The 12360-nt window shown below is 40.0% G+C and overlaps 1 protein-coding gene across 6 annotated transcripts in view; it reads left to right on the top strand.

Annotated features, from left to right (window-relative positions):
- Window positions 1-12088, top strand: part of ARFIP1 (ADP ribosylation factor interacting protein 1) — a 117744-nt gene extending 105656 nt beyond the window's left edge. For all 6 annotated transcript variants that reach the window (XM_029940010.1, XM_029939995.1, XM_029940001.1 and 3 more), the window contains one exon: window positions 10212-12088. In XM_029940010.1, coding sequence (XP_029795870.1) covers window positions 10212-10367 — 156 coding nt within the window. In that variant the 3' untranslated portion in view covers window positions 10368-12088. The remainder of the gene's footprint in view (window positions 1-10211) is intronic.
- The last annotated feature ends 272 nt before the right edge of the window (window positions 12089-12360 follow it).

Genomic DNA, 12360 nt, shown 5'->3' with positions numbered 1-12360 from the left:
TGAAAACTAGAAGTCAGTCTTAAAAAGCACCTTCTACCCTTGATTTCCCATGGGTTAAGTTTCAGTGGAGTTGGGGGACATTTTGCATACACAGCTGGTTTGAGGCTTGAGGCTTTGTTAGTGGGCAGCTGAGCCTTCTTCAGCTTGGTGTGTCTTTGTGTTGGGTTTGTCAGCTCCCTCAAGGGGATACAGAAACTGACTTCTCAGTGGACATTTGTGTTGACTGACAGTTGTAGAGTTAGCTAAAAAAAATTGTCTGATGCCCTTCCCACTTTCTGAAATAACTTTCAGATGGTTGTAAGAGCTCTCTCGAGGTGCAGCACATGAATCAAATCCTGCCTTCCACTCTTATTGTCTCCTTTCATTCTAAAACTGGGAATTAACATTCAAGTCAAAAATTTCTTATGACCCAAAGAACAATAAAGTAATTGGCTAGCATCTATTTCTGAAAATTAGAATTTCACACTAAAAATACAGAAACCCCTTAGTTGCTCTGTAACTCCAGGAGCCAAGGATCATTCAAAAAAAAAAAAAAGAAAGAAAGAAAGAAAGAAAGGCCAAATCATACCGGTAAGGCAAGTTGGAAAATTACTTTGTGACCCAGGTAGGTTACTAGTGCAAAAGCCTTAAAAATATCTTTAAATAGGGAAGAGTGTTTAATTAATGGACTGGTTGATAAACTTTCAGTTGAATTTCATAAATCTCTGAGAGAAAAGCTGATTTTTGTCCTTAAAAATAAATAGAAATAATGTTTTTCTATTGAAAGAGAGCCTTTCAACTCTCAGAGACTTTTTGAGAGCCACTTGAGTGTCCAAATTGTTTATTTTATAGATGTACACAAATATACACACACCTCTATTTAGAAGGCAGTTTTCTCAGAAAATTGTAGTGGAAAGGAACTATAAAAATTATCTTAATCTGTTTCTTCACTATACTGCTATTCTGAACTCTCTCCAGTCTCAAAAGCAGTTACTTAATCAGCGTTGCCTTGTGTCTGCCAGAAGACCATCTCACACTTGTCCCAAACCGAGTTCTTGCGAGCCACCTTTCCCCTCCACACTTGCCCTTCTCATAGCCTTTGCCGTATCAGTGTGCGGTAACGTTATGCTTTCAGGTGTTCAGGGCAAAAGTCTGGGCACCATCTTTGTTCTCGATCTCCCCCACAGCTTCATCTGTTGGCTTCACCTTCACAGTGTATTGGGAATCCCACCTCTTCTCACTGCTTCCTCTGTTACCACCTTTGTCCAGGCCACCGTTTTCTCACCTGGGTTTTTGCTGTAGTATTCTAACAGGTCTATTTCTACCCTTGCATGTTTATTAAAGTAAACTAGATATTGCCATTTCTCTGCTCAGAATTTTCCTGTGCCTTCTCATCTCACTCAGAAAAGTAGCCACAGTCTCTGATGACATCTAAGGTCCTACATTATCTAGCTCCCCCATTACTTATCTGACCACATCTCCTACCAGACCCTTACCAAAATGACCCAGCCACCCTGGCCTCCTTGCTGCTTCTCACACATGCCAAGCACACCACCCACCTTGGGACTGTAGTACTTGCTGTTTCCTCTGTCCAGAGCGTTATTCTTCTGGCCTCATTAGAAAACATAAAGTATCGGGGCGCCTGGGTGGCTCATTCACTTAAGCATCGGACTTCCGCTCACGTCATGATCTCACGGTTCATGAGTTCGAGTCCTACTTCAAGTGAGCACGAGCCCCACTTTGGGTGAACCTCGCTTCTCTCTCTTCTCCCACCTTGTGGGATTCTCTTTCTCCCTTCCCCTTGCTCACTTGCACCCTCTAAAAAACAAAACAATACTTAACGTTTCTCAAAACTCACTCACTCACTTCCTTAGGTCTTTATTCAGATGTCACCTCAGACCTCTTCTAGCATTCTATTTACATTGCTGCTTAATTTTTCTGCATAACACATGCCATCATCTAACATACTGTGTATCTTACTTACCTTGTTTCTCTTTCTTCTCAATAGAATGTGAAGCTTCTTGAGAGCAGAGTTGTCTTTTTGTTGATTGTTTGCATTCCAGACGGTATGCTAGTGCCTGACACCCGGCAGACCCTTAGTAATATTTATTGGATGAATGAATGTAACATTTTAGGTGTGGTGTTATTTTTTTTCTCCGAATATAAAAGAGGGGTGACTGGTTCATCAGAGCACTGAATAGTGCAGATGCTCGGTGAAGTTATGACATATAGACAGACTCTACCTCTCATTTTTAATATTGTAAAATCTTAAGTACATTCAAAAGAATGTTTAACATATAGACAAAAATATGAAGAATAACAACAACACAGTAGCCATGTTCCCACCACCCAGGTTAAGAAACACAACCATCAATATTTTTGAAGCCTCCTCCGTGCTTTTCCTTATCCTACCCTTCCCCTTCTTCTCCCTCCAGAACCCCTGATTTGAGTTTTGTTCGTTCCTGTTGGTTTCCTTTATAGTTTTGCCACATGTGCGTGTACCATTCAGTCACACATGTGTTTCTGAACTGTATATGAGTGGGGATCCCCCTGTGGGCGCTCCTCTGCAGCTAGTTGTTTTGCTCTGATGCTCGCGAGACCCATCCACGCTGATGCATGCAGCTGCAGTTCATTTGTTTTCACTCCTGTATACTGTCCCCACATGAAGAGGCTGCAGTTTACTTATCCGTTCGCCTGTAAATACAAGCTTTGGTTTGTTTCCTTGTTCTTTAATGCTAAAAACAGTGCTGCTGTGAACATGATTGTCCCTGTCTCAAAAAACACACATGGAAGTTTCTGAAGGGTGTATTCTTAGGAGTTAAAATACTGTTCATTGGGATATATGCATCCTTCATTTTATGGATTAGTGCCAAATCGTTTTCAAATGTAGTTGTACAAATTTATACAACAATCAACAGTGTACAAGAGTTTTAATTGTTTTAAGTTTTCTTAATGTAGAAGCTATAAAATGGCATCCCAGTGTCACCGGGTGCAGAGATGCCACAGCACCTGGCTCCAAGGGTCCCAAAAATAATTTGTTTTAGTGAGGCCAATACTGGAAAGGCAATGACTCCAAGACCACCCTCCAAAGTGCTGGAAATATGTCTCAGTTTCTATAAGGAAAATGTGGGACAAAGGGCGATGGGTTTGTGCAGGGAGGCTGTAAAGGTCAAGTCGGTCACTGTCTTGGGATGAGGCACGTGGGATCTTGTGGGCTTGCAGCAGCTCTCGTCACTGGAGGCCATAGTTCCTCCCAGGATGCCTTGCCCGCAGGGCAGCGTGCCTGAGTTAAGAGATAAGCGGGAAAGAACTTCGTCAATTAGAAATTTTGAGGTCAAAATGGAGATAGTTGAAGTCTTCTTTCTTCAAGTTAGTTTTAATTTGCACTTTCCTGTTTTCTCCTGAGGCTGGATATGTTTTCAGATTTAATTGGCTGTCCCTGTTTCCTCCTCTGTGAAATACCCATCCGTGTTATTTGCTCTTTTGGTTTGGTTGCCTTTGGTTTGTCAAGTTGTTTACATTTTCTAGATATATATCCTTTGTCAGTACATGTAATGCAGATAAATTTCCTCGGTTTGTAATTTGTCTTTTCACTGTCTTTGGATGAATAGAAACTCTGAATTTTCATGAATTTAATTTCTCAGTCCTTTCATTTATGAGTTTTTAGCTTTGAAAAGTTCTTTCCAGGGCGCCTGGGCGGCTCAGGTTAAGCATCAGACTCTTGTTCTTGGCTCAGGTTGTGATCTCACAGCTTTTGAGTGGGAGCTCCATGTAGGGCTCTTTTCTGAAAGCATTGGGCCTACTTGGGAGGGTTTTCTTTCTTCCTCTCTGCCCTTGTCCCACTTGCACTCTCAACTTCTCCCTCTCTCTCTCTTTCTCAAAATAAGTATTTTTTTAAAAAAAACATTAACAGCAAAAAGTTCTTTCCTATCTAAGGTCTTGTGGGAACTTTCCCACCCTCTCTTAAAACATACTCGTTTTAGAGCCCTCTTTTGACCAGTCCCTCACAAGCTGTTTTCCAGAAGAATAGGTGACTGAGAAGAGTTCAATTTTAACACCATTTTTATGTAAATAGGAATCAGATGAGAGCTCAGCTGCAGTGTCTTATTTTACTTACTTTTTGCTAGTTATAATTTTAATTGACCAATGTCTTAACAGTATTTATTTATTTATTTAAGCGCCTAGCCAGCTTAGTCAGAAGACCATCGAGTCTTGATCTCAGGATTGTAAATTCAAGCTTCATGTTGGGCATAGAGATTACTTAAATAAAACTTCTCAAAAAAGAAAGAGATTTGGTCCTGAAATTAAACTCTACCCATGTAAGGTGAACCCTGGTTATAAGTTTAATTAGAATAGTCTGACCTTTTCTTAGTACTTATGCAAATCAGTGTATCATTTTAAAGCTTGTTTTAAAAGTGATTACAGTGTAAAACTTTTATTTTTTTTTTAATGTTTTATTTATTTTTGATACAGACACAGAGCATGAGAGGAGAAGGGGCAGAGCCAGAAGCAGGCTCCAGGCTCTGAGCTAGCTGTCAGCACAGAGCCTAACTCGGGGTTCAAACCCACGAACATGAGATCTGACCTGAGCGGAAGTCGGAGGCTTAACCGACTGAGCCACCCAGGTGCCCCAAAACTTTTCTTTCTAGACACAGAGAAAGGTCAATATGAATTTAGTAGAAGTCTGTATTAAGAATGTTTTAAACAAATTTTACATGTAATACTATTAACTTGAATGATGCTTACTGATGAATAACTTGGAAGACGTGCCTCTGTGGTGCTTGACAAACCTGTTCATATTAGAAGCACAGAATCATGGGGTTGTAAATTGACCCTTAAAACTTCTGAGCTGTGTGGTGCCTGGCTTGCTCAGTCAGTGGAGCAGGCGACTCTTGATCTCACGGTTGTAAGTAGGAGCCCTGTGTTTGAAGAGATTACTTAAAAATAAAATCTTTAAAAACAAAAAAAGTTCTGGGGTGCTTGGGTGGCTCAGTCAGTTGAATATCCGACTTTGGCTCAGGTCATGATCTCATGCTTCGTGAGTTCGAGCCCAGCATCAGGCCCTGCGCTGACAGCTCAGTCCAGAGCCCGTTTCGTATTCTGTGTCTCCCTCTTTCTCTGTCTCTCTCCTGCTTGTTCTGTCTCTCAAAAATAAATAAATAAACATTTAAGGAAAAAAAAAAAAAAGGTCCTCCGAGTGATCTGTCAAGCAAAGGAGTTCCTTCTGCAGCACCCCGGCTGTTTTCTGCCTGCCCTGGGATCTCGAGGCCTTGTCAAGGCAGTCAGTGTTGATAAGCCAAATGTGCCCTGCATCTTTTCAACAAAACTTATTTACTTGGCACACATCTTTTTTTTTTTTCATCATGCTAATAAGGTAAACTTCACATCAGTTTCTTCCTTTGAAAAGGAGAAACCTGTCTTTCTTCTTTTACACTCATAGTACTTTTCAAACACTCCTGACACCAGATGTTTAGGATTTCTCCTACACCAACTGACGCTCCATCCTGGACACCAGCTGGGTGTCCTCCAGTTCAGTGCAGTTCTGATACTGCCCCCACCCCCTCCACCCTCAGACGCTTGGGTCATGTGCTAGAGTGTCTCACAGAACTCAGGAAAGCAGTTTACTTACTAGGTTATCAGTTTATTACAAGGAAGTATTGAAGGATACATATGAAGAGCCAGATAGAGAAGTACATAGGGATCCCGGTCTGTAAAGTTCCTTAGCACGGGTGCGTCTGTGTCCATGGAGTCGGGGGTGCCCCACTTCCTTAGCATGTGAATACATTTCACCAACCCAGAGCTTCTCCAAACATCATACTTCAGGGGTTTTTAAGGAGGCTTCCTTACATGGGCACCACTGATGAAATCATTGACCATTGATGAATTATTCAACCTGTAGGCTCTGTCTCCTTCCCAGGGGTAAGGGAGTGGAACTGAAATTCCTACCCTCTAATCACAATTTAGTTCCCCTGACAACCAGCTCTTAACTTGGGTTTTCTAGGGGCTTTCCAGGAATCTCATTAACACAAAGTCAGGTATGATTGAAAAGTGATTATTCCAAACAGAAGTCATTTCTCCCACCTTCGTAGATCTGGGGCTATTTCAGGAACAGGACACACACTAAGTATTGTAACAAAAGATGCTCCCTTCACTCTTACCACTTTGGAAATTACAAGGGTTTTAGGAGCTTTGTGCCAGAAATGAGGACAAAGACCAAGTATTTAATTCTTAATATTAAATCACAATATTACAGTCTGAGTTCTTACAAGTTCCAAATCATCCAAATCAATGGGTTCTAAATAAATGAAATTATTTTTAACCAAGAAAAGTCCATGTCATTTGAGGATTTGACTGTCCAGTAGGTAAACTTAGATTCCACTGAAATTGAATGAGTACTTATTCTGTATCAGACAGAGTGCTAGGCAGTATCTCATTTCACTTAACCCTTTACAGTGATACTGCAAATTCAGGTTGGTAATGGCATCCCTGATAAACAGATAAAGACCTCCAGCACTGAATTTAGAAGTAACCTGTACCAGGGCACCTGGGTGACCCAGTGGGTTAAGTGTCCAACTTCAGCTCAGGTCATGTTCTCACGGTTTGTGTGTTCGAGCCATGTCGAGCCCTGTGTTGGGCTCTGTGCTGACAGCTCAGAGCCTGAAGCCTGCTTTGGGTCTATGTCTCCCTCTGTCTCTGCCCCTCCCCTGCTCACACTCTGTCTCTTTCTCAAAAATAAATAAATATTTTTTAAAAATTGGAAATAACCTGGCTCTGTGTCACAAAGAAAACTGGGAAGTGGTACAACTAAGATTGACATATATGCTTCCTGATTCCAAAGCTCTTTATGTTAATTGCTGTAAATATCAAGAATGGGGATGTTTTAGTTAATAATCTAAATGAATAACAAGGGCATCTGGTGGCTCAGTCGGTTGAGTATCTGACTCTTGATTTCACTCAGGTAATGATCCCAGGGTCATGGGATTGAGTCCTGAGTCGGGCTCCTCACTGAGCATGGAACCAGCTTGAGACTCTCTCTGCCTCTCTCTCTAGGCCCCTCTCCCCGACTCACTTGCTCTCAAATAAAACATAAATAACAAATAAAATAAATGAATAACAAATACAAATTTGGAGAAGCTGTAAACCTAATGCAGTTGTTAGGTGTTCCTAGAAAAGTGGAAGTAAAAGTTTTCAAAGACACTATATTACATTTACTCCAAAAATGCAGTTAGATCTTGGGACTGGTTAGCAGCACATGTGCATCTTGTTTTCAGTCTGTTTCCTAGCTGCTTTCTCTTTTCATTTCTCTCATCTCCCAATTCCTAACTTGCCCAAGTATAGGCCTATCTTCAGTTCCTTCATTTATCACTCAGCTTATTAGCCTTTCCTCTTTCCAAGCCCGTCTTCCCCGATTTGATTCTCCTTCTCTTTGTGTTTTCTAAAACCCTTATTCATTGCTAGGAAACTGCATTCTTAACCTTTTTCATAGATGTACCCCTTATCTCTTACTGCGTAACAAGATACATAAAACTTAGTAGGCTAGAACGGCAATGATTTATTATTTACCACAGTTACGTGGGTTGGGTAGATGAGTTCTTCTGGCTTCACTTGGTAGGCCTGCTGGGGCACTGGGCATGGCAGGGGTGACAGGTCCTACTTGGGAGCTCCAGGGAGGAGGGCTAGCCCGTGCTTCCTCACAACATGGTGGCAGTCCAGGGGGGAAGCACTTGCCTCTCAGGCCTCATTTTCTAGTGTGACATGGCCAGGCTCACTTTCACTGCAGAAGGCTCCTCAGGGGTGTGGGTATGGAGAAGAGTGATTCAAATACTGTGCTTCCTAAATTGCCTTTTAGAAACCTGCTTTCCCTCTGATTATCCTGTTTCCTTAGTAAATATTCTTAGGTTCAGGCTCATCATCTTTTGAAATCTCCCTCATATCCCAGAAGCAGAGGGCAGAGGAGTTAGTGTTCTGTCCCATTGTTCTCCAGCCTTTATGGAAAAAACCCTATTCTCCCCACAAGTGCACTTTTTTTTTTTAAAGTTAACCCAGTGTCCCTGTACTGCCCATTTACCATACCGTCCTTTCCTACTGCCCGTGTTTTACTGCTCTTGTACTCTTGTATCGCTAGTACAGTGCCTGACATGTGTTAGATGTTTCATTGCTGTCCTGGTTGTACCTGTACCAAAGGTTTTCATCTACAAAGGTTGCAGGCCTTAAAGGTCTGACCAGGTAAATGCAAGATGTACCTCTTTTCATTTGTACAGACATTTTTTAGTTTTCATTGTTTCATGCTAGCTGGTCCTCTTAAGCTATATACTTGCTAGACATTTTTTTAATCTTTATCAGAAGAAGAGAAAAAATGTCTTTTGTTTTAAAACAACTTAAAGATAAATCAGCCACGCCAGATGCCCTCCAAGTCTGAGAATTAGCCCAACCTCTTCTCAAGGCTTCAGATACTAATTTCCTGGGATGTCAATCTTTAGTTTTATTTCTTGCCTCCCTCCTCTCTTTCCCCATCTCCTAAAGATATAAGCTCATAAGGGAAAGGATTTTTTTCTATTTCCCTAACACCTAAAACAGCATGTGGTACATAGAAGGCATTTAATATTAGTTGAGGGGCACCTGGGTGCCTCGTCCATAAAGCATCCGACTTTGGCTCAGGTCATAATCTCAGTGGCTCAGGAGTTCAAGCCCCATGTCCAGCCTTGTGCTGACAGCTCGGAGCCTGGGGCCTGCCTTGAATTCTGTCTCTGTCTGTCTGTCTCTCTCGCTCTCTCTCTGCCCCTCCCCCACTTGGGCTCTGTCTCTTTCTCTCTCTCAAAAATAAATAAACATTAAACATTTTTTAAAATATTATTTGAATAAATACATGAATGGAATAAAAAATTAAGATATTTTGAATAAACAGCATTACTGAAAGTGTGCATAGTGCAGTCTCTTTGTGTTTTTAAATATTATGTATATGCCTAGAAAATTTCTCAAAGGAAACACAACAAAATGTTATAGTGCTTTTTGCTTGGCAAGGGGAGGGGACAAGTGCCGAAAGTATGGGTCAGAAGGTTTTACTTTATAATCTTGAATGTATGTTACTTTTATAATATTTTAATATATTTAACGTTTTTATTATTGAGAGACAGAGACGGAACATGAGCATGGGAGGGGCAGAGAGAGGGGGAGACATAGAATCTGGAGGGTCCAGATTCTCAGCTGTCAGCACAGAGCCCGATGTGGGGCCTGAACTCCCAAACTGTGAGATCATGACCTGAGCCAAAGTCGGACGCGTAACTGACTAAGCCACCCAGGCGCCCCTGTAATATTTTAACTTTTAAATCAAGGCTTTACAAATCAAAAATATCCAATGTAAATGTTTGTGTTGTTTTCTTTATTAGAGGTAAATGGATGAAGAAATGGCTTAGAGAGACCATGCATGTGTGTATAATAAAGTGAATGTAAATGTCATACCGTATATAAAATGCCATATCCATTTTTTCTTACCATTTATATCAGATGTTTTCACATCATTAAAAACTATTAAAGCTCAATTTTAATAAATATTGCATTAGCTGGGTAAGTCCATGTATATTTTATACTTTATTGTCAAACACAGTTATAAACAAGAGCTCAAGAAACGACGTTATTCATAAATCTTTGCAATGCTTTACTGATTTCTTTAATAAAGATTTACACAAGTAGCATTACTTGGTTAAAACATAGTCTTATCATTAGAAATGTCAAGTACTTGAAAATAATGGAGAGTCATATGAACTTCAAGTAAGCTGGCTTTCTGAGCAACACTTGCCGGGACCTGCAGTATTTCGAAATATCTGGCCTCTTCAGCTTTACAGAAGGTTTAGTCTTAATGGTGTCCATACCTGGTATATAGCATATAGGGTAATTATTTATATGCAGTGCTCCCTCTTTGGTGGTTAATTTTGAATAGACTCAATTTGAGGGGAGACTTAATAATATTTTTAATTAATGTCCTCAATAATGTCTGAATATGGTTCAGCTTCTTCAAATGACCTATTCCCTTTAGGGAAATTAAAAAGTCATCAAAGCCCCAGTGACCGTGCAGAGTGACGTACAGTAGGTGTGTGTGTGAAGTACTTTGTCGTTATGCAAGCAGCTTTTCCTGACGAGAGACGCACTGTTTGGTTAGCACACATACTAAGTCCCCTTACATTTCATTGCCATCCGTGCTAATGCTTGGTGTTGTAACTCTGCCCTGTTCACAGGTCAAGGTATTGCACAATCAGCTGGTCCTTTTCCACAATGCCATTGCCGCTTACTTTGCTGGGAACCAGAAGCAGCTTGAACAGACACTTAAACAGTTCCATATCAAATTGAAAACCCCTGGAGTGGATGCCCCATCTTGGCTTGAAGAACAGTAAAATCACACCTGGGGTTGGGGGAAAAAAGTCACGTTGTTATATTTCTAAACAAACCTAATAAGAATTAAGCAGAGTTAGGTTAAGATTAGGGAAGGGGTGACCACAACCATTGTAGTGATTCTTGCACAAACAGCTTTAATTTTCCCCTTTTTCATACTTTAACAACTGAACTGTTAAATTTGATGGGAAGGTGGGTGATTTTAATGTAAACATAATTTCTATAATCTGAACACAGTAATTTTCCTTTTTGAAAAATCCTTTTGTATTGTGAGGGTTGATGGCTATTTCTGTAGTTTGAAAACATCTAATATAGATTTGCACTGACAAGATAAAAATTCACGGTTTTTGGTCCTGGAAATGAGGGCCAGTTGTAACTTTTCCAAAGGGAGGTTTACATGATTTGTATCCACATCAGATATTTTATATATGAATATATTAAACATCTTTAAGAGATTCATTTTCATGTATTGTCTTAAAGAAAAAAGAAACTATTTTGCAGAGTAAAACTATATTGGTGTGCCTGCAGCACCCACACACGGGCAGCAGCTCTCATGAATGACTGACGGGCTCGTGGAGTTGTGGCAAATACCTTTTTAAAAATGAATCTGTACTCTTCTAATTTTGTGTAGACTTCTTTTTTTTAAGACGCAGGAATCACACTGTCGTTTCTGTGAGGCTTTTGAGCTTATTAAGAGTTTGCATCACCCGAAGTCATTGGGCAGTTATGTTAGCGATTTCTTTTGAGTCACAGTGAAACCTGCTTAAGAGAATTTTTGGTTTTGGGCAGGTGGACTTGGAAATAGAAACTCTTGATGGTTTCTAGAATAGAAATCTGTGCTTAGAAAGCTAGTTTTGGGGTAAATTCCATTTTGACAGAAGTGAATTCCTAGACAGCTTTCATGGACTTCCACATGTAACAATACCGGTTAAGCCTTAAATCACAGATGTGTGCCTTCTCACATGCAGTAATTCTCACTCAACCAATGTACATAATCCATAAAGAAACCCCTTTCAGATAATGTTTGACATGTCTATTCCTTCCTTGGAAAGGAGCACTGTGTATCAGTGTTGGGTTTCTTTGTATTCGTTAAACCGTGTTTAATAAGGTTTATGGTAAAATCAACTTTTGAATTTGCTGTTTGGTTTTTCTTCATTCCTTTCGTGGAGTGAGAAGACGGAGGACTCTTGTTCATTTCAGCAATGAAAAGGAAATACAGGACAGTGCGGTGTGACAAGAAAGGGGATTGGGAAAGGCCAGTAGTATTTTAGTTGCTCAGCACTGTGGATCGGTTTTGTGTTATGTGGCTGACCTGTCCGCTGTGTGGTTCTATCCATAACGTAAGCCTTTTAAATAGAAGTTCTCTTGATTTTTGTCATAAACGTAAATTAATATATCTTCATTTCTTTTGTGTTGAAATGAAGTACTTAAAATTACTGTTATACATGAACTTTGTGGACTGTAAGATTTGTTATATATGTTCAAATGCCTTTTAGCTGGCTTTTTAATTAATATGCCTGTTTTCAGTGCTTAATATGTACAATGTAATGTGATTGTAAATCATAAACCTATTTTAAATCATTCCTTCCTGTATATTTGTACTCCGAGAGAGCCTTATTTTATTCTTCCAGCAGAATTAATACTTGTGATAGTTCCTTTACATTCCCCAGAATGTGCCTCTGGTGTGAATTTTGTATTCTTATTAAAAGTGTTTGCTGCAGTACTTTGTTTCTCTGGCTCTTCATAATTTAAGAAGCAACTCTTTGGAAATTTTGAGGACATGATTTGTCTTTTCCTGTATTTAAGAACACTAACCAAAAAATTGGTGGTCCTGTCACTTATAATTGCTTTTTCTCAGTAAGTTATTCTTTTTCCTCAGTTGGAGTCTCTCTGGGAGGCAGAATATGTCCAATCTTACCACGTTTTGGTAACAATTTTAGTAGCTCAGAAATTAAGCAGTTTCAGGGACTGATGGTTTTTTAGAATAAACTAAAA

Source organism: Suricata suricatta, chromosome 1 (assembly GCF_006229205.1).
Source record: "Suricata suricatta isolate VVHF042 chromosome 1, meerkat_22Aug2017_6uvM2_HiC, whole genome shotgun sequence".
Classification (NCBI taxonomy): Eukaryota; Metazoa; Chordata; class Mammalia; order Carnivora; family Herpestidae; genus Suricata; species Suricata suricatta.
Note: the sequence above shows the minus strand (reverse complement) of the source record. Positions and strands in the feature narration are given on the sequence as shown.